General features: G+C 42.8%; 1 protein-coding gene across 2 annotated transcripts; it reads left to right on the forward strand.

The window, feature by feature from the left end:
* Positions 1-1,753: 1,753 nt before the first annotated feature.
* Positions 1,754-8,438, forward strand: LOC116084736 (mannose-binding protein A). 2 transcript variants are annotated; one of them, XM_031361898.1, is made up of 5 exons: positions 1,754-1,960; positions 3,910-4,063; positions 4,455-4,571; positions 6,326-6,400; positions 7,982-8,438. In XM_031361898.1, exons 2-5 carry the CDS (start codon positions 3,919-3,921, stop codon positions 8,353-8,355), a joined length of 711 nt encoding a protein of 236 aa, XP_031217758.1. In that variant the 5' UTR covers positions 1,754-1,960; positions 3,910-3,918; the 3' UTR covers positions 8,356-8,438. The 2 variants fall into 2 exon arrangements, with proteins under 2 accessions (XP_031217758.1, XP_031217759.1); XM_031361899.1 differs by having other exon boundaries at positions 1,896-1,960; positions 3,910-4,070.
* The last annotated feature ends 13,708 nt before the right edge of the window (positions 8,439-22,146 follow it).

The following is a 22,146-nucleotide window of genomic DNA, read 5'->3' on the forward strand; positions in this document are numbered from 1 at the left end:
TTCCCCCTGACATGGAAAAACTAAAAGCACAGAATGATGGAACAAGAGTATGATGTGATTGATAACCATGGCTTTCCCCCAAGCGTTCTATGTAAAGGTTAAGACACCAGTGATAGCACATGGTTTGGAAATTCTTTATTCTCTTTTCTCAATACCAGGTGGCAGCATTGCCACTGAAATAAACATAAACCCTACCGTCTTCCGTCTGTGATTGATTTAAACACACTGGTGCTCTTACTGGTGGAAAATGATTGTTTGATGGATGTAGGTAAGAATATTTATCTGACAGCTACAAGGAACTAAATTTAGAGGTATCTTCACTCTTATATAAATACATATTTCTCACAAAATAGTTGTGATTATATTTTTACCTCTTTTAGGCACCAAATTATAATGGTCACATATATGTTTAAAATTAGCCAACTGCCACTCTTAGAAACTTGATTTGAAATTTATCACTAGTATAGAAGTGGCATATTCATTACCTTCTACTTTCCTAAGATATTTTTACATATAACTTTGTTTGCTTTACATTATTTCTAAAAGGAAAAATCTGAGGAAACCTTTATATTTTCCAACAGGGTTTCTCTGTGTAGCTTTGCTTGTCTTGGAACTCAATCTGTTGACCAGGCTGGCTTTGAATTCTCAGAAATCCACCTGCCTCTGCCTCCCCAGGCACCACTACCACCTGGCAAAAGTGAAAAGTTTTAAGAAAACTTTCACAGTAGAACATGGAGTCTTATAGATCTGGAAGAGGTCTGAGTTTGACTAGATTCCCTGTCTGCAAGTATCAGCAATATTTTTGTGAAATAACTCTGATTTACAACATGGTGTTGTATTTTACAGAGTTTCTGAAGCCTCAAACACTTTTTATTTTTGTAAAACAATTGTATGTTAAATCTATTTCTGAAATCATTTTGCAATATATGGAAACAGAGTAGCAGTTGATATTTCTACATTGTGACTATCGGTTGAGATTGCTTTGAGAACTGGTAGTTATTCTCTTTATGCTTGGAGGCAGCCATTAGGCTGTAGGCCTGTTCACTGCACAGCACTGGATGTGCCATGCACATTTTGGCCACTGGCATGCTGCAGTAACGAGGTTCTCAAATGTGGGAAATCTGCAGGCTGAATGTTGTTTTTGTTTTTTTAAGAGTTCTTTTCAAACCTTGCCCCCTCCTTTCAAATTTTAAAACTTGTATAATTCTGCAGATGTGCTGGGTTTGATTCAGTAACTTGTGACTGGATGAGCCATTGGTATTTCACTATGTAGTTACAGTACTAATTTTACTTTTCTGTTTTGTTTTGAAAGTGTATGAATGATATGGGTCTTCCTGTAGGAAATGTGAAAAAAAGCACAATAGAACATGGCTTGGGGACTTTGTTCCTGCTTTTTGTTTTGGTTGGTTTTACTATCAGATGGATTTCTGTTCGTTTCAAAGCAACATATACATGTAGTCAGTAAGTCTATTTGAAAGGACCATAAAAATCAGAGAAATGCTGATGGTAACTTGGAAGTCCAGGGACCAAGAGGAAATGTCCTGAGATAACATTTGCATTGTCGATCTCTATTGATTGTTTTTACAATAAACATATTTTACAGCTTTTTTTTTTTTTAAGAAAGTATCTTGATGGAGCCATGCCAAGAGCCTGTGGCTATAGAGCATCGGAGTGTCTAAGTTATATGGATGGATTTCAGGGGGAACACAGTGGTAGGAAGATTGTAGACTGCTAAAGCAGAGCTGCTCAGCACTGAGCAGAGATCCCACCAGCAGCTCTGGACAGCTTTCCAATTACAACAGCTCCATGGATAGTTGCTTATTAAACTGGGGTTGAAGGCCAGCCAAGCTTGGTCCCCGGTCACCAGGCTAATGGGTCTGTGATTGAGGAGGACGCTACCAGAAGCCAGACTGGAGACACAGTTTCTCTTTCACTGCTCCTTTACTACAAAGAAACCCTCGTAAGTTGTAGTATGTGTTTTGGGGTCCAGCTGTGGTTCTGTGTCCTCTGCTTTCTTCCTCTCGGGTTGTGTAGATACTGCTGTACACCAGTCTGGAAAGCTAAAGTAGAGCCTGGGGCGGGTGGAGTACTGCAGGATCCCGGTCAGGCTGGGAGTGAATGCTGGGGCAAGAGGGTTGTGGGGTGGGCAGCAGTTGTGGAGAAGGCCTTTTTGGAGGATCCCAATGTTACATCTCTTTTAGGTGAAGGCCTTCTCAGATAATTGTCAATAAAATACCTCTCTGAGAGGATCTTAGCTTGTACATATTCCTTTATTTGCTGTGGGCTTGTATGCACACACTTTATTGGAGTAAACTGAGGGTTTTAAAGTTTTGGGGAAGGAAGTGAGAATATCCAGGGTGGGCAAAGGTCATTGGCTGAAGGCTAAGGTACTGAGATGCCTCATTAGCAAGGGGAGGCATTCCAATAATCTCAGGTGCAGGACTACTGACATTTCTCAGGTGGGGTCCAGGATCTTCCAGGTAGAGAAGAGGAAGCCCTGCTGACAAAGGGAATCATTTTGTACTGAGCTCAGGGCAGTTCGGTCATGTTAGACTTCAACCTTAGCAGCAAAAGCTTATGGATAGTAATTCAGGATGAAAGTGGTGGGTCTTGGGTCTGGAGTCTGGTCTCTCAGCTTTAACATTGTAAAGGCCAGGCAAGGGTTGAATGGAACAGCCCATGTAGGCCTGTATCTCTCAACTGTGCCCTTCCTAGATTGACTTGACCATATGCAAACTAAAGGACAGTCATTTCCAAAGGGAAAAGTAGGAGTAGAAGGTGAGGAGGTGCCACCAACAAGTACCCATTCCTGGGTAACCATGTTTGGTCCTCAGCATGATCAGAGGAGTTTTAAAAATATGTACAAAAGTTAGAAAGAGGAAAGATAGGGAAGGATGTAATCATGGGAGATGCTTCCCAACTTGTCATCTCTTGCTGCATGCCAGAGAAAGAAAAAAATTATGGGAGGTGACAGAGCAGATTAAGCAAAGACAAGTGCAGCAGCTGGTCAGCCAGGACTAAGGACACTAGAATTAGGTCAAAGCAGAGGGACAGCCCTGGGAGGCCAGTGGCTCATAATAGGACCTGGATAGCCAGATTGTTCTCCTGGGGAAAGCATGTTGAGACACACTCAGGCCTGCATGAGCCGGCCTGATAGGAGCCTGAGCTTTTTCCTAGTAGAAATGACCTTTTGGTGAGATTTCAAGAAAAGAAAAGTCTCCCAAGGACAGGATCAATGAACCAAGAAGTCCCCACTTTGATTGTGATCTGCTTCCAGCAAATTCTTGTCACAAAGGAGAGACTTTGAACATGACACTGACCAGATGTTGGGAAAATAACCACAACTCTGAGAATAGGTGAGACCTCAGCATGTAAAATAGGCATTTTTATTTGAAATATGAGCCAAAGCTGGCTGAGAAACAGATCTTGTGGGTCCTTAGATTCCCTCTATACAATCTAGGTTGAAGACCCATGCAGAAGGGGGAAAAGTAGGGGACTGGGACTCCTATGAAATAGGAGAGGAGCCAAGAAAAAGAGATCCAGGGTCCTTTGGGTGCTAAGCAGTCTGCATTCCTGCCTGACCACCACAAGAATGGCCGGTTTATAGTTTTCAGAATTGATAGGGTCTTAGGCTGACACAAGCTAACCTTTAAGCATCATGCTCACAGGGACTCTCGGCCCCCTGGGAAAACAAGCCCCCTTCCTCTTGCATCTCTCTTGTCTTTATCCCCGACCAAACTCCCATTTTTACTTCAGTAGCCTTGGTTGTGACATACCTCTAGTAGTTCAGAGCCAGAGGGTATGATATCCCTCACATCTGCTGTTCCCAGCCAGGGGTACAGATTGCTATAGTTAAGAACAAAAGCTAAGTGAGATGGAATTCGTCTCATTGACTTTCTCCCCTCTCAGGTAAGGACCATGCTCCTGCTTTCATTGCTCCCTGTCATTCTGTGTGTGGTGAGTGTGTCCTCATCAGGGTCACAAACCTGTGAGGATACCCTGAAGACTTGCTCTGTGATAGCCTGTGGCAGAGATGGACCCAAAGGGGAGAAGGGAGAACCAGGTATGAAGCCCTGTACTCTGGCTTTCTCCGCTTTTCTCTCCAGGCGGGGATCAGTTCTTTGTTCAGAGATTGAGTCCAGGGACCTGGGGAGGCGTGGCTTTCATTATGCCATGTTCTTTCCCTCACAACGCTCTCTCTATGCTATCCCTGCCTCCCAATCAACAGTGCTTAACAGCTCTCTTGAATCTCATACTTCCATACAGGGATCTGTGAGGTGGGGTTGTCCCTCAGGACAGATATAGACATGGGAGGTAGAGGGTCTCTCAGCTCTGAGGCACCAATAACCAGCTCTCTGGCTCTCTCTTGGAGTCAGAGTGGATCAAACTTTGAACTTCTAGAGAAAAAGAATGAGTCACAGCCACAGGGGCATGCTGCCTTTATCTCCCAACAGGTCAAGGGCTGAGGGGCTTGCAGGGCCCTCCAGGGAAATTGGGGCCTCCAGGAAATGTCGGAATGCCTGGAAGTCCAGGACCAAAAGGCCAAAAGGGGGATCATGGAGACAATAGAGGTAAGAGAATGCCTTAGCATGATTAGCTTGAGTGTGTGTGGGGGTGTGTGTCCTAGGAAGAGGAAGCCATGTGGGGAGGTGCCTCTGGTTTTCATGCCTCACAAGGACATGCTCAGTGCTGTTTCCTGATTCAGTGTCACTATGTCCGCAGGAAATACTCTCCATGGCCATTCCCTGATCAGTTCTCCTTAGGACACCTGATTAACTTTTCTTCAGGTAGAAGTCCAGGGTGTGATCCAGGCTATGAGGGAGGAACTGTGCCCTTCCCCATGTCTATTGTAAGAAGAGTTGCATGAAAGTGATCTGTCTCATCGAACCCCCGAATAATCAAGAATACCATAGCAACTGCTTCAGAGTGAAATTGAGTAAAAAAAAAAGAATTAAAAGTATTGAAAGAGTCTGCCTGGAGACTGGGGAGAAGCCCCAGCTGGTAAAATGCTTGCTGCACAAGCATAAAGGCCTAAGTTCAATTCCAAGTACCCACCTAACACACAACAAAATCAAAAACAGAAACCCCAATATTCATGTTGGCACACATATGTAATCCCTGCACTGGAGAGGCAGAGATAGACACATACCTGGGGCTTGCTAGCCAGGTAGTCTAGCCTATTCTGTAAGCTCTAGAGCAATGAGAAATCCAGTCTCCACAAAAAGATGGATCTGAGGAAGGACACCCTAGGTTAATCTCCAGCCTCAACACTCTCTCTCTCTCTCTCTCTCTCTCTCTCTCTCTCTCTCACACACACACACACACACACACAATCACACACATATGCATCTACACACGAACACACATACACACACACACATACACACACACACATAACACAGAGAGAATTTACCAATAATGAGAAATGAAAAACAAAGATAAAGAAAAATCACAGACTAATGAGTATTTTTTTTAGAAATTAATATAATATTATATATATATGTATATATGTATACACACACACACACACACACACACACACACACACACACACACATATATATATATATATTTGAAACAGAGTTTCTCTGTCCCTGGCTGTCCTGGAACTCACTCTGTAGACCAGGCTGGCCTTGAACTCAGAAATCCGTCTGCCTCTGCCTCCCAAGTGCTGGGATTAAAGGCGTGTGCCACCACTGCCCAGCTAATATTATAATGTTTAAGCATTCTACTAAAACAAAAGGAGAGTTACTGTAACAGGTCATTAGGATAACTAACTTACACCTGGGAAAACAGCAATATTACTTTTCCCCATTTGCTTCTTTAGCTCTCATATTTTTCTGGAATAAGCTTACTTTTTAATGAGCCTTATTATTTGTGTACATACAAATATTCATGAATATACATATTCATGTGTATGCAATTGTACTTGTGATGGATGTACAGATGTGTGCATGAATGTGAAGTCCAGATGTCATACTCAGGTATTGTTCTTCCTATGGAATCCATCTTTTTTTTTTTTTTTTGAGATAAGGTCTCTCATCGGTCTGGAAGCTATCAAGTACGCTAGGCTAGGCTGATTGGTCAGCAAGCCCCAGCGCTCTACCTGTCTGTACCTCTCTGTGTCCAGCATGGGGATGACGTGCCTGGCTTTTATGTAGGTTCTAGGAATCAATGATGTTCTTGTGTTTGCATGGCAAACAATAGCCTACTGCCTTTCCCCCTAGACTCTGAGCTTGTGTGCTCCTACCCTCCACCCCAGTATTTGAGTCTCCAGGTTAAACTCCTCTTTTCACTAAGTACCCTCTTCCTGATGCTCTTGCAGCCATTGAGGTGAAGCTGGCAAATATGGAGGCAGAGATAAGGATCCTGAAATCCAAACTGGAGATAACCAACAAGTGTAAGTTTTTCCTGAGCCCCAGGGTGTTCTCACTCCAAAGTTTCCCTGCAGATCTAGAGTTGGGGGAGAGTGGAAAGGGCTAACAGTTCTAAACTCTAACTTCACCTCAGATCTCTGCAGGCCTGGCCCTTTCTTATGAGGTAATATTCAATCTCCTCACCAGCTCCGGCTGAGACATTATACTTGTCTTGGGATTGGGGAGGTTGTCCTGTAGTAAAAAGCACCTGCCACAGAGCCTGATGACTTGAATTCAATCCCCAGAACCTACAGTGGGAGAAGAAAGTCAGCTCCCAAACACTGCCCTCTGACCTACACAGGCAACTGTGCCACGCACGTAGACACATACAGAGAAACACACACACACACACACACACACACACACACACACACACTCACACACACCATACACACACCATACACACACACCTCACACACACCACACACACACACACATACACACACACACATACCTCACACATACCTCACACACACACACCTCACACACATCACACACACACCACACACACCTCACACATACCACACACACCTCACACACACACACCTCACACACACCACACACACACACACCACACACACATACACACACACACTACACACACACACCACACATGCACACACACCTCACACACACACCACACACACACACACACACCACATACACACACTACACACACGCTACACACACACACCACACACACACATACACACACACTACACACACCACACACACCTCACACACACCACACACACACCTCACACACACCACACACACACATACACACACACTACACACACACCACACACACACATGCACACACACTACACACACACCACACACACACATACCTCACACACACACCACACACACATACACACACACACCTCACACACACACACACCACACACACATACACACACACACCACACACGCACACACCACACACACCACACACACATACCTCACACACACACACCTCACACACACCACACATACACACACCACACACACATACACACACACACTACACACACACATCACACACACACATACACACACACACCACACACACACACACACACACTTTTTAAAAGATATACTTCTTACAAATGAGGAAAAGGAAATCAGGAAGTATAACTTACTCGATATCCATACAGCTTGCACACAGTAGCAAGAAAGGGCTGAGTGGAAGTCTGTTTTGTCCAACATCTTTGCTGTTTGCTCCCCACTCACCGTTCTTAGCTGAATATTGGTACCTTTCTCTTATTCTGGTGCCCAAACGAGGCAAGGAGAGCCACAAGTGCCACCCTGTGTTTACCTGTGTTTTGACTGATGTTGATGTCAACTGTGAGCTATCCCAGGAGGCTTCAGCTGATTTCATAAAGTTGTGGATTTCTTTCATGACTCTACTGATGTTTTGGGTCAGAACTTTTTTCCTATGTTCTGACCTAGTGTGGTTAGACCTGAGACTACTATTTAGAGTCCTGAATTTCCAGAGGACTTTTCAACTAAGGTCCTGACTTGGCACCACACTGAGTGAGCCTCATCTACTCTGATTTCAGTGCATGCCTTCTCAATGGGCAAAAAGTCTGGGAAGAAGTTGTTTGTGACCAACCATGAAAAGATGACCTTTTCTAAAGTGAAGGCTCTGTGCACAGAGCTCCAAGGCACTGTGGCTATCCCCAGGAATGCTGAGGAGAACAAGGCCATTCAAGAAGTGGCCAAAGGCACTGCCTTCCTAGGCATCACGGACGAGGTGACCGAAGGCCAATTCATGTATGTGACAGGGGGGAGGCTCACCTACAGCAACTGGAAAAAGAACGAGCCCAATGACTATGGCTCTGGGGAAGACTGTGTCACTATATTAGATAATGGTTTGTGGAATGACGGTTCCTGTCAAAGTCTCCATGTGGCTGTCTGCGAGTTCCCTGCCTGAGGAAACTAGTGCCTCCATCACCTCCTTGCCTCCTCTATGAACTCTCATTTGCTTCCAAAGAAAATTCAGTACTGGTTTCTCAAGCCTAGTGTTAAGTGATTCTTTTGAGGGGAGAGGATAAATTTTGGTTGTGGTATGAGGACATGAAGGGAAGCTGACCATGAGGCACCAGGGTCTGGTTGAGCACAGAGCAAAGATCACATCCATTTTGCTAGGAACACAGCAAGGAATCAACAGTGGAAAACCTACAATAAACATCCACCCCACTTTTCACCAAAGGACCAAAGGTGGGCTATACTTGTGCCAGAGTGGCAGCTGATCTCAGCCATAAAAGCATTCAATTTCTTTTTTCCATGAATTGTCATTAGGTGGTATCAAACTTGCCTGTTTGAAGCCATCCTCAGTTTACAAGGTGTTCTCACTGCTTGTGTGTTCCTTTACAGGGATCTATATTTGGTGGAGAATGGAAGAGAGCTAACACTACTGGATACTTAATATACCCCAGGCATAGGCTATCCAGGTCCTCTGTGTGACAGAGTTGTTGCTTTTAGGGTCCACATGCTTTCCCAGGAGCCCTCTGTCTATCTGACTGTAACAAAGGGCAGTATCCTTTGTGAATACCACACTCAGTCCTAAGAACTCCCTGCTAAGTAACTGTGTCCTCCTTTGACTCACTCTGTACCCCAAGGATGAAATGCTGCCTTTTATTCCTGCATTGATATATGGGATTGATGTGATATTGTGTTCCAACAACATAGAAAGAGGCAGATGATCATCCAGGGGGTGTCCATCTCACAATGTCAGTCCCCACCATCCAGCATCTCTTCCTTTCACTGAAACATCTTCTCATGATAGATCACTGAGCCCAGTATCAGTTCATAGAGAGGAGAGTCCTGTAGTTAGCTTTTCTCCCTAAGAGTTAAATGATGCCACTTCAGTGGCCAGGACTGGACCTCCATCCTTTGCGGTTCTGATTCTTTCTTGGTCCAAGGTTTCAATCTGTCTATTGTTTTGGTTTTCCACTGATCTGAGGGTATTGAGTTGAGATTCACTAGCACAATAAGTTGTGGCAGAAGAAGGTGAATTCTGGCCCTAGCTGCTTGCTATTCACGAGTGAGATTGGAAAACATTTCATGAATGAGCTAACAGTTATTCTCACTCACTGTGGAGGCTTAGTTCATTTCCATTTGTATTTTACTTCTGAACTACCAGGGAAAGCACTCTGTAGTCATTTGATGGTTGATGGATGTTTGTTCAATGGATACAGCAAACATTTACAAAGGGATGGATAAGTTGGCCACTGAGCAGTCAAGGTCAGGCTGTGTGCTGCTTCCAGAAAACTTTCTCAGCAGGTGTGAGAACTAGGTTGAGATCTTCAGAAGGCACCAGGGCCAAGCAGAGTGCAGGTGGCAGGCCCATGTGCCTCACACACCTATACTGTTACGTGACTGAATGTTCTCCCGACAACACGCACTTGTGTATAGAACAGAATTACTCACTGCTTCATTTTGAATTTAGATCTTTTAACACAGGCACCGGGAATGGCTTAAGATACAGAGCACCCTCTACAGGATAAATTAGAATCATAAATGTACATTATCCAGGAAATAGGGACTTGGGGTTTCAATTATGTCTGTGAGTGAGTTTCCTTTGGTAGAAATGTAGAACACAGCTATTGGGGTCAAAGTTGTTTCGTGTGACAAAGGGAAAACTGATATTCAAAGACTGAGAGACTCACGATCCAAGTTCCAGCCTGAATTCTGCATCCTACAACAGAAAGGCCTGCTCATCAGGACAGTCTTTCTCCGGACTCAGACATCTCTGCTGTTATTGCCAGCTGTGTTCCAGCCAGAGGTAGGGACATAGGTTTCTAGCCGAAGGCTTGTCACTCACACTAGATAACATACTTCCTGGGTCCAGGCAGCCTCCTTTTTCTGTGGCAGTCAGAGGTCAACCAGCTCAAAGGCCAGGCCATGATCTTGACCCTTGGGCATGGTTTCACTGTAGAGCCTCTGCCCTAAGGCTGTTTGCTTGCTGTTACGTAACAGATCTGTACTTCGGTAATTGTCAGGAATTTGGGGTTTTTCCACATACAAATTAGCCAGGAAAGGATCAGTTGTCATCTGAGGCCCAGGCTAGAGATGCCAGGAAGTTGGTTTTAAAAAGCCATGTTACCGCGGTAACCCTAAGTGGCTGATGAGTTACTGAAAAAAATAAAGGTGTTTCTGACAAGAGACCAGCTGGGAAGCAGTGACCTGTGTACCAAGTACGAACTAGTCGCTCTTGGCAGATACAACTGCCACATCCAAAAACAATAGAATTCAGGTAGGCATTTCCTAAGGAAACACAAGCCTTAGACTAGATTAGCCACTGGCAGCATGTGGTCTAGCCTGTCTTGTCCTGGTAGTCCATGAGCTTGTGTACGCTATGTAGCTCTTTAGAGCAATGGCTGGCAGAGTTGACTAGAATCATGACATTGTCTAAAATCTCTTGTCCTGTTAAATTTTTCTTAAAAGCTCCCACCCTTATGAGGTTCTCAGGTGAGGAAGATGTTTGGCACAGTTTTTGGAAACCACTGTCCCAAGAAATAACAGTCAACCTGCTGACTTGTGTCCAGCTTTTACCCATGCCAGAAGGTAGGCTTTCTTCATCTTTCTGGAGGCCTCTCATGGTGTAAAGGGGTTCTGCTTTATTTATAGTGTCTGTCCATTAACACTATCTCCCAACCACCCTCTACACAGAACCTGTTGCTAGTCCAAACCCATCTGTACACATCCTAAGGTCTTAACTCCTCCTGTGACTTTAGAGAATAATAGAGCTAGAACTGAAAGGCCCTGAGGAGTTGCCAGAGTGTGGGAGGTGCTGGGTTCATGAGGTCTAGAGAAGGCACTTGTGTGACCAGGACTCAGGCTGTTGTATATATTTTTGGGCACACATTTATGTCGAGTGTCTGTATGGCAATCAACAGACCCAAAGCCTGAAACTCCCTGCACCCTGTTTCCAGCAACTTATCTCAGCCCTCTTCCATCTGTGCCCAGGTCTCTGTCTTCCTCAGAGGCTCTAGTCAAGGAATATGCATGTCGGTCATGTAAAAACTGTCCACAAATGGCCCTATATGTGTTGAGAAGGCTGTGGAATCAGCAATGACTGTTCAGGCACTGGTATAACCTTGGGCAAACTTTAAATCTTGCCACTATTGCCTTCATTCAACTAATCTGACTGGTGAATCTCAAGTTGGTCCCAAACCCAGCTTTTAGACTTTTTACTCTTATTTTTATTTTCCTCTCAACAACTTTAAATATTTGATATCAGTTTTGTCATATATATACATATATGTGTATATATGTATATGTATATATGAATATATAGATATATATGTATATATATATACATATGTGTATATATATACATATATATATATTTATTAGAAGTAAGGATTAGGTTGGAGAGATGGCTCAGCAGGTAAGAGTACTGACTGCTCTCTTGAAGGTCCTGAGTTCAAATCCCAGCAACCACATGGTGGCTCACAACCATCTGTAATGAGATCTGACACACTTTTCTGATGTGTCTGAAGATAGCTACAGTGTACTTAGATAAATAATAGAAGTAAGGATTAATTTCAGACTGTTTGGGTTCAAATCCTGACTCCACCATGATGCAGCTGTGCAACACTTGGGAGGTCACATACAGTCTCTGTGCTCCTGTGCTCTTTTCAGAAAAACTGGAATAACAATTGTGCCTATGTTAGAAGGTTGTTACCAATGACAGATAAACTATTATCAGTGAAGCCGTTACAACAACATTTACTTGGAAATAATGCCACACTAGTAGTAGCTGTGCCTCAGTGAGTTTTCCAAAGCTATATCACTCACCTCAACAGATCCAGTGTCCGGAAATGAGTGGGGGTCACTTATAAGCTCAATAATGGCTGACAAATACATTCATGAACGAGTTCACGCGTGAATTAATCTGACTCCACCCCCAGGATGAGATTCAGCTTATTTCCTGAGATTAATCTGGGACTGGGCTGGATTCCAGAAAAGCAGCGGGTTCATTTTGGAAGATAGGTATGAGCATACTCTACTTTCTCAGGTAACAGCCCTAGCTCTGTCAGCATTGGCCTTAGGCTGCCCTCTGCTGGTTGTCTTGAAGGCAGGTCCAGCATGCCCAGACAGTCTCACAAGCAGGAGATTCAGAAGAGCTTTAGGCTCCCATAAGCCCCTTGTCTAGAACTTGGGTTAGTCCTGTTGCTTTATCTCTGCTGTCCTTATTGTTGCATCCTATTGGATCTTCTGTACAACTTCCAGGCCTTATGATGATGTCTGCTCTTACTGGCTATAGACTTACTGACTGCTTGTCAAGGCTCTGCAGCAATACGTAGCCTATTCCTTACATCAGTGTCTGCTCTATCTCAAATCTAGACTCTGAGTTCTTTATAGAGGGACTTCCATGCCACTTCCACCCTCTTCCCTGTCCTAGTTATGTCCAGAGTGGCTTCGTGTTCCCTCAAGATAGGATGTCATTGCTGCTGTATGGTCTTCTGGGTCAGGAGGACTTCCATTTTCCTTTGCTCAGCGTCAGCAGGGGAAAATTGGAGATTTTCTCTGAAGTAGGTTATTTTTTTTTTAAGGACACAACAAATCATTCACTTGCAATGTTTGCTGTGACCTCAAATAATCTCAAAAATGAAGGGTTGCTTCACTTAGAGTGTAACTAAGGACACTCCATGCAGGCTGTTGGAGACCCATGAGACAGAGGGTCAGTGTATAGTGGGATAGTGGATGCATATTCCATACTTGTTGAGCCATCAGCTGTAACTAAACTCTCCAGCATTGTCCTTGCCTTTGGTTCTTCCAACAGGAGGAAGCACCAAGATTCTTTCCAAGGTCTCAGAAAGTATCTTTACTTGTCTCACTAATAAATTTCAAAAAGGCATTCCCCTTGATCAATGTCTCCCAACCTACTGGATGGTGTTCTTTTAAGCCAAGGGTGGTAGACATTAGCACATCTATCCTATTCCTTATCCTTGCCAATGACAGATATTCGAGGGAAGCTGGGCTAAGAGCCATGATGTTCAATGGGCGAAGTATATTAAATAAATGCATTTTCAGTTTGAAATGTTTTCAATTTACAGTGCATCTAAGGGGTCACAATTTCATGGTAAATCAACCACTCCCTACACTACCTCTCTAAGACTATGGAAGCCATTTAATATTGTAATAATTACCTAATGTGCCCAGGTGGTAGGAGGAAAAGAGCTCATTGTTCAATCCTACCCAGTGCCTCTGAAATGACCAGCTATTCCTGTAGGAACCTATGGTTTCTGCCATCATAAAAGTACTTGCAGAGCTAAGTTCCATGTATTTTGGAAGGCCCAGTAGGAACACTATGTGGAGATTACTGTGGTCACCCTGTCAATCTATCTCATGTATGACCCTGGCTGTCAATAACTCCTAAGGCAGGAATCAGAAAAGGTGAAACAGCCTGGTAGCTCTCTAAGATGAGATGTCTTGTGCTATGGGCTGAATATTGTTTGTCCTCTAAAGGGTCATATACTGGAAAGCTGGTACTCAGTAATGGTAATGAGGAATGGTGGAAGCGTTAAGAGATAGATCCTACCAGGGGCAATAAACTGATAGGAATATGTCCTCAGACAGGATCAATTCTCATCTCACAGGAATGAGTGAAATACCCTATGACTGGATTAGATAGTATGAGAGTGGGTTGTCAAAAATCAAGGCCACCTACATGTTTGGCCACCCCTTGTCACTGGCACACGCTGCCAAATGTAGCTGTTCAGTATGTTGTGGGGAAGCATGTGAACTATGACACTTGCCCACTCCTCATATTTAAGACTTTTTAATGTAATCTTTATGTTCTAATATTAGATCAAATACAAGAATTGGGCCTTCCTCTGTCCAGTGGCTAACATGGTTAAAAAATGATTTATTTAAGTTAGAAATTAAATGCTTCAGCTTTGCTAAGAAAAAGGAGAGTGCTGAGATGGAGTCAGACTTCGGTGCTGGTTAGTGAATAAGCTTTGTCTGTCACAGACAAGATGGAGATGGGCCATACATGTGCTCATGGTTGGCCTTCTCTCTGTGGACAGAGGGACCTAATAAAGGAACTACCTTGAGTTTCGTTAGTGATCCACAGGATGATACTTTCTGGGACCTCTTAAAGAATCATAGTTCTTCTACCAGTTGGGTTGCACAAAAATGGTTGGGGAGCTGAGCATACTTCTCATGGTTTTATGGTGGCTTCTGACCAAGGTTACTGGCTTAGTTCACATAGGGAAAGCACAGCTCATATCAGGGAGCTATAAACCACCCAGAACTTCTGGGAAGAGGTGGAGAATGTGAACCCAGGCCAAAGGACAAAAATAAAAAAAGGTGGGGGTGGAGGCCAACCAGGAGGATCCTTTCATCCTTGCCTCTTTCAGTTCTGGCAGAGTCTGTAAGATATCTGTGCTTATAGGCATCTTTCTTGATGCTACTTCAAATGATACCTGACTTTAAAGGGTTTGACTTCTAATTTTCAACTTTATGAGAGTGTCAAATCATATCTGAGATGTTGACTTTCCTGGGACAGAAATATTTGAGTGTGTTTCTCTCTCACAATGTTGGGAATCAGGAGAGAGCTGTAGTTGTTGATAGACTCCTGAGACCATGAGTGGAATCATCATACTTTGGGGTATTGTGTTCCCACATCTTATTACAAAATACACAGATGATTGTATATGTGTGACAGCCACTATTTTATTAAAAACTAAGTTTTATGTTATACAGTGTTGACCAGCTATAGGCTTATGTAAGAGCTCTTATACTCAAGGCAAGCTAGGCTAAGCCTGAATGTTCCAGAGGCTAGGTGCATTAAATGAATGCATTTTCAATTTGTAATATTTTTAACTTACAGTGAGTCTATGAGGACACAATTTCAATGTAATTAACAAGCTTTTTTCTATCTTGATGAATTTTTAAAATAGATTTATCAGGATGTAGTCTTTCAAACAAAATTTTTTAAAAGTCTGACCTCAGCCAGGCATGGTGGTACAGGCCTTTAATTCCAACAACCTAAGAGGCAGAGACAGAGTTTGAGGCCAGCCTGGTCTCAGAACCAGAGCATGTTCCAGGACAGCCAGAGCTAAGCAGAGAAACACTATCTCAGAAAAAAAATTCTGACCTTTTAGTTAATTTATCATTTCTATTGTTTTTTTTGTTGCTGTTGGTTTTACATTTAATTAACTTTAATATTTCTTTTTGTCATTTAAAAATTTTATTTCTGTTTATTTTTACTTTTTGGAGTTTTATCATTACTGTTTATTCAGTTTTCCTTTTTGAGACAAATTTCTATAGGTCTTAGCCCCCACATTCTAGGATTACAGGTATAATTTATCATGTCTCACGGGTGTTCATCTTTCTGAAACAAATTTTAAGCTCAGTATGGTGGTACATATCTGCCTGTAACTGCAGCACTTGGGAGGTGGAAGCAGGATTAGACACTCGTCATCTTGTGCAGAATAGAAGGTGCCAAAGCCTCTGGAAATGGAGTTACAGTCAGTGCTGGGAACTGAACCTGGGTCCTTTGGAAGAGCAGCCAGTTCTCTTAACAACTGAGCCAGCTATACATCCCCAGTACTTCTCTTTTAATTGTATGTTGTGTTGCATTCTTCATCAGTTTACTGTTATTATTATTACTATTATTATTATCATCACTTTGAGTCTACCTCTCTGGCAGTGTTTTTAGATAGCCATTTCTCTTCTAAGAATATTTGATACAATACTCATATTTTCCTCTGATTTCCTTTTAATTTTTAATTAATAAATTTTTGGTTTTCTTTCCCCCCTCCCTCTCTCTCTTCTTTCTTTCTATACTGGAACCCTGGAGGCAGAGCCCAGGAACACCAGCCCTAGTTTTAACTGTATATGTAACAAATGTTTTAAGGTTTCCCCCTTAAGTGTTCAGTACTATTACTGATTAAATACTATTTAATTAAATAGTATTAACTGGCAAGTTGTTTTGTACCCTTTGTTTTTTATCAGATGTACATGGTATATGTACACCTAGCTTAATTTTTAGACTCTGTTCTTTTTTACTATTCCATCTATTCCTATATTGTTTAGTGTATTAATCACGCTAGTTTTAAAAAACCACTTCATCATAAAATGTGCCAAGTCCTATCAACTTACACAGTTTTGCTCATTTTCCCCCTCCCCCTTGGCTAGCAGCTGTTCTTTCTTAAGAACATTGGCATCATTTCAGGAGACCCTTCCGCTCTTAATCACCTTTTCTCCGTGGTGATGACTGCGGAGAACATGAAACATGCAGTGAGTTTCTAGATCCTTAAGAGAATTCACAAACCTCTCTTCCTCACTCTGCTCTTTTAGCTGCGTCCTCTCCAACGAGAGTGTCAGGCTTGTTCAAACCCACACCTGATTTCCTGTCCTTCCTACTCTGACTCATGAGCCAACCATCCCTCTAGTCAGAGAAGGATCTGCTTTCCTGAAGTTGCCTGCCGGCATTTCAGCTCTCACCTAACCCCCAGCACTTAGTTAAAGTGTTAAGGGAAGTAAATAGGCAGAAGAATGAGCAGTGAGGTCACTTCACTCTTACTTCAGATCAAAGGGACAGCTGACGTCTCAAAAAGACTTTATTCAGCCCTTACACGCAGGGACTAAGGGTCTTGTTCTCTTGGCTCCCTTGATTATTCATTTGTTCTTCTTACTAAACAAATATAGAAGGGACCACTTCTCTCAGGCATGTCCCTCTTACTCACAGTCCCAGTGAATCCAGTTGTTCCTCAAGGTTAATATTTTCTATTCAATTGTTTAAGGTTATAGGACTTTAGAATGTACAACTTCATCTCCACCAATCTTTCCACAATCCCCACAGTCACAAAAGAGAGGGCATGATAGAAATAGGCTGGGCGGTGGTGGTGCATGCCTTTAATCCCAGCACTTGGGAGGCAGAGGCAGGCAGATTTCTGAGTTCAAGGCTAGCCTGGTCTACAGAGTGAGTTCCAGGACAGCCAGGGATACACAGAGAGACCCTGTCTTGAAAATACAAAAAAAAAAAAAAAAGGGGGGGGGTGCTGGAGAGATGGCTCAGCAGTTAAGAGCACCAACTGCTCTTCCAAAGGTCCTGAGTTCAAATCTCAGCAACCACATGGTGGCTCACAACCATCTGTAATAAGATCTGATGCCCTCTTCTGGGATGTCTGAAGACAGATACAGTGTACTTACATATAATAGATAAATACATCTTAAAAAACAATAAAGAAATGGGCACAGATCCCATCTGACCATCTGGAAGTTACATATGCCAGATGTTCATGCCTGTCTCCTTAGAGAAACCCAGAAAATCTACCATGAGTATCCATGCAGAAGCCAAGCAGTAACAGTTGAGGCCATGAGCCAGTGAAAGGTCTTGATCTCCAAGCAGCACAAGAAGATGGCTCTCTCTGTGGTCCTGGCTAGGAGTTCTTAGATCATCATCCATTCATGCTAAATTTACTGCCTAGCACTTCTACTGCCTTCTGCTTCAATTCAGTCCCAGATATGACTTCTTTGCATCCTTAGGGATCCCAGAACACATGACTAGCCATTTGTTTTCAGCCCTGGATAAGTATTTGGTATTTCAATTAACATCTTTTCCCTAATAGGAAGGTTTTGTGTGTGCGGTTGTTCTGTTTTTCAAACACACCTTTGAGCTTGAATAAGAAGGATTGTAAGATGGTAAGAATGGTTGAAAATTCCCCAAACAAGTAATTCGATTGTCAGTGGATCTAGACAATTGTGTGTCAGAAGAATTCAGAACAAAATAGGAAACTGGAAATGGAAAACATCAGAGGGCTCCTCTCATGCTGTGCATTATGGGATATGGGCTGATTTGGTGACAGGAGGATTGAGAATCAGGCGTCTTGAGAACATACATTAAAGTAGCTGGGCATGGTGGTGTACACCTGCGATCCCAGACTCTGCAAGTTGAGGACAAGGAGAATAGAGAGTTTTAAGCCAGTCTGAACTGCATAGAGAGATTCTCCTTCAAAAAAGAAAAAAGAAAAAAAAAGGAAAATATCAGCTCATGTATGTTGCAACCCTCAAGAGACTTGAGGCTCCAGGGAGTGGGGAGGGCTGGCAGGAGGTGGGAAGCATCCTCTTGGAGACAGGGGGAGGAGGAATGGTACTGTGGGAGGAACTGTGGGAGGGGGACCAGGAGTGGAGCAATGGCTGGACTGTAAACAACTAAAAGTAATTAAAAACAAAAAAGGAAAAGAAAACAAGAAATGATCATCTCAAAATAAAATAAAATAAAGTAAAATAAAAATATTAAACCAAACAGAGTTTTGAAATGTATCTGCTGTAGAAGACCCTGCTGCAGACATGTGTGTATGTATGACAACAGCTCTTTTGACCCAACTGGCAATTTGTAGATTGTCATATCTCTTAAGAGTTTAAGAATCTAATGTTTAGCTGTGGATATCTGCATCTATTTCAGTCAGCTGCTGGGTAGAGCCTCTCAGAGGACAATCATGCTAGGCTCCTGTCTGCGAGTATCAGTGGGAGAGGATGAGCCTATCCCTGCAGAGACTTGATCAACCAGGGTTGGGGAATCCAAAAGGTGGCCCACCTTCTCAGAGGGAAAGGGGGATGGGGGATGGGATGGAAGATGGGGGGTGAGGGTTGGGGGAGGAACTCTGGGGGGAGAACAGGAGGCAGCAATTGGGATGTAAAAAATTAAATTAAAAAAATAGGCTCAAAAACATATTTTCAGTATTGCTGTAGACAAGCATCTACATAAGTCTGTTCAATTGATTGTTGTTTTATATCAAACAACTTTTATAATACTCATTTTTTATTGTTACAATGTTTTATAAATTTTTAAGAATATGATAAAATAAAAAAAAAACAAAAGATATGGCAGGTATTAAAGGGGGGTCTCTGGGAGGAGTTGGGATACAAAAGGGAAAGAAGAATGTGGCATAATCCTATTTACTTAAAATATGTTTTTAAATGTTAACAAATTCAGATAAATTCAAATTATGTATCTTTTCTCACCATAATGCAATAAAACTTAAATCAATAAAAGAAAAAAATATACTCATATAATCCCAGTTCAACTCTCACTTAAACTAGTTAAAAAGGGACCTTGGCCAATATGGCTGGGGGTAGGATGAACAGTTTAAAATTCCTGCTGGCCTTCAGATGTATGCTGAGCAGGGGATGCCTAGGGGCTCTAAACCTTTAAAATGTGAACTTCTGAACTCTTTGCATCACTCTTCTTTTTAATGAGGCTGTGTCTACAGAACTCAATTTTCTCTTGATATGTTCCTTGTGTTGGGAGCAAACAAAACTCTCATTGCCTGTGGTGCTGGCAAATTTGGTTCCTTTGAAAGGGGTTGGAGTCTCAGCATCCCAGACCTTCAACCTGATGGGAGGTTGTTCAGAGAGTTCTGTTGTTCGTTCCTTCCCATTGTTAAGAAAAAGGTTGGGGATGGCTACAAATATGGCTTAGTGGTTAAGAACTCTGACTGCTCTTCCAGAGGACCTCAGGTTTTAATTCCCAGCACTCACATGGCAACTCATAACCTCTCTGTAACTCTAGTTCTAAGAAATTTGACATCCTCTTTGGGCTTCTACTGGAACCAGGCATGTATGTGATGCAGAGACGTACATGCAGACAAAACATTCATACACATAAAAAATAAAATTAAAAACAGAGATTTGGTATTGTTATTAGGATAAGCAATGGTTTCTTTGAAAGGATCTCCCAAGACTGTCATGACACTAAGGGAATCTCAGTGGCTATATTGTGCTGTGTGGTCTTATCCTCAAACCTTAGCTACTAGAACCAGGGTGGGCATCTGAGATGAACAGACTTATCCCCACTGGAGTTTTGGGCTGGAAGTAGGCGCGTGATTCTTATCTTTATGCTCTATGTCTATGTCTGTTTTCTGCCCTTAGATAGTCTGGAGCAGTGCTCTCAACCTTCCTAATAGTACTAGCTCCTCATATGGTAGTGACTCCTAACCATAAAATTATTTTGTTGATACTTCATAATTGTAATTTTACTACTGTTATGAATTGTAATGTAGATATGTGGTATATAACCACCAGAGGGGTTATGTCATACAGGTTAAGAACTCCTGCTCTAGCTGCAGAACACAGGAGGGTTTGAACAAGAGAGACTTAGGTCTATGAAGAGTCTAGGGTACAGCCTGACCCTGCCTGTCCCCCAGTGTTTCTTAAGCACATACGGAGCCATCTATTTATAGCAAAGGGTTCTCTTTACAACCCAGTTGTTTCCTGCTCCCGACTATAAAAGGTACCTCTCTAACCTTCCTCCACAGGTGTGCCCGGGTGAGGCCTCTGAACCAAGAATTATTTGTTCTTTATTGTGCAACTGAGTTATTTTTTAGGAGGTGCCAAGAATTTTCTTTCCTGGTAGCAAGAAAAAAAAGTAAAACCACCTCAATTGGACATTGATTTCACTTTGTCTAAACGTGTGAGGCTTGTCTCATAAAACATGGTGTCTTATTTATAAGTCATGCTGAGGGACTTGGAAGAGGTATTCAGTTTGGGTAGGGGAGATTATACAGAATGGGCAATTCCCTCTGGTCTCTGCAACAGGAGAATGAAGGTTTCTGTCTAAAGAAGGGGGTATTTGTGTCCCTTTTATGGGCCTGTAGGCCACTCAACTGTTCTTCCCATTTCTTGAATACAGGTATAGATAAAATAAGGTTTGGAGGAATGTGTCAAAAAACCAAACCAAACCAAACCAAACCAAATCAAACCAAACCAAACCAAACCAAAAACCAGCCCCAATACACAGAATTGTTAGCGTTGAGGTCAGGACAAACATGTCTGTGACCCATCAACCCTACCATCCCAAGTCATTGTTGCCTGAGTCCTCTCCCTTCTCTGAACCTCACTTTCCACATTTGAAAAATAAAGAGAATGGGACTGGAGAAATGGCTCAGCAGTTAAGAGTACATGTTGCTTTTGCAGAGGACCTGGGTTTGATTCTCAGCACCTCTATAGCAGCTCACAACCATAATCCCAGTTCCAGAGAGTCAACAGCCATACACGTACTGCACATATATGCATACTGGCAAAACATTTATACACATGGAATAAATATAAATAAACTTTAAAAGCATACAAGGAGTATTCACTAGGCTATCTTTGAAGCAGAAGGGATAGAATGTTCTGGAACTGTCTGGCAACAGAAGGCTTAGGTGAATATGAGCATGACCACCTTCTCTTCTCCTCCCTGAGATTACAGATGAGTTAAGAATGGTGCAGAGGTCCTTCTTAGCCCCACTGACAGGGCTTTTAAAGAATGTTATCCTAGGTGTTGCCATGACATCAAGTAGGGAAAACAGATAGATTACCTGACAAGTCATTCTGCTGGGCTTTCAGGAAACCAGAGGTTTCTAGGCTGCCATTGTTTAGTTTGGAGGCATCAAAGAAAATGTCATGACCCGAAAGGGCTTGCAGATGGAATATACTGCCAGGATCCAGGAAGATCTCACCCCGGAGTGAATGAGCACTGAGAGTCAGTGTGATTCTGTTAGATGGTGAAGGAGAACAACAGACAGGCAAGAAACACCCATCAGGAGTAGCCAGAACACCAGAAACCTCCAGCAAAAGTGGAGAAAGGCCCAGAGGAGAATGCTTAAAAAGGGTACCATCAGCCAGGCCAAACACCGCTGAAAGTTGGAGAAGCAGCAGGGCTACGAAGAAGGCATTATGTTCTTTGACAGGTCATAGAGATGGATTTTTATCCCCT

The sequence above is a fragment of the Mastomys coucha genome, unplaced genomic scaffold, assembly GCF_008632895.1.
Source record: "Mastomys coucha isolate ucsf_1 unplaced genomic scaffold, UCSF_Mcou_1 pScaffold9, whole genome shotgun sequence".
In the NCBI taxonomy this organism is placed as follows: Eukaryota; Metazoa; Chordata; class Mammalia; order Rodentia; family Muridae; genus Mastomys; species Mastomys coucha.

Coding starts and splice junctions, on each gene's coding strand:
- LOC116084736 (XM_031361898.1), top strand. CDS start 3,919: ATGCTCCTGCTTTCATTGCTCCCTGTCATTCTGTGTGTGGTGAGTGTG. Junction 4,572..6,325: donor GGATCATGGAGACAATAGAG/GTAAGAGAATGC, acceptor ATGCTCTTGCAG/CCATTGAGGTGAAGCTGGCA. Junction 6,401..7,981: donor ACTGGAGATAACCAACAAGT/GTAAGTTTTTCC, acceptor CTCTGATTTCAG/TGCATGCCTTCTCAATGGGC.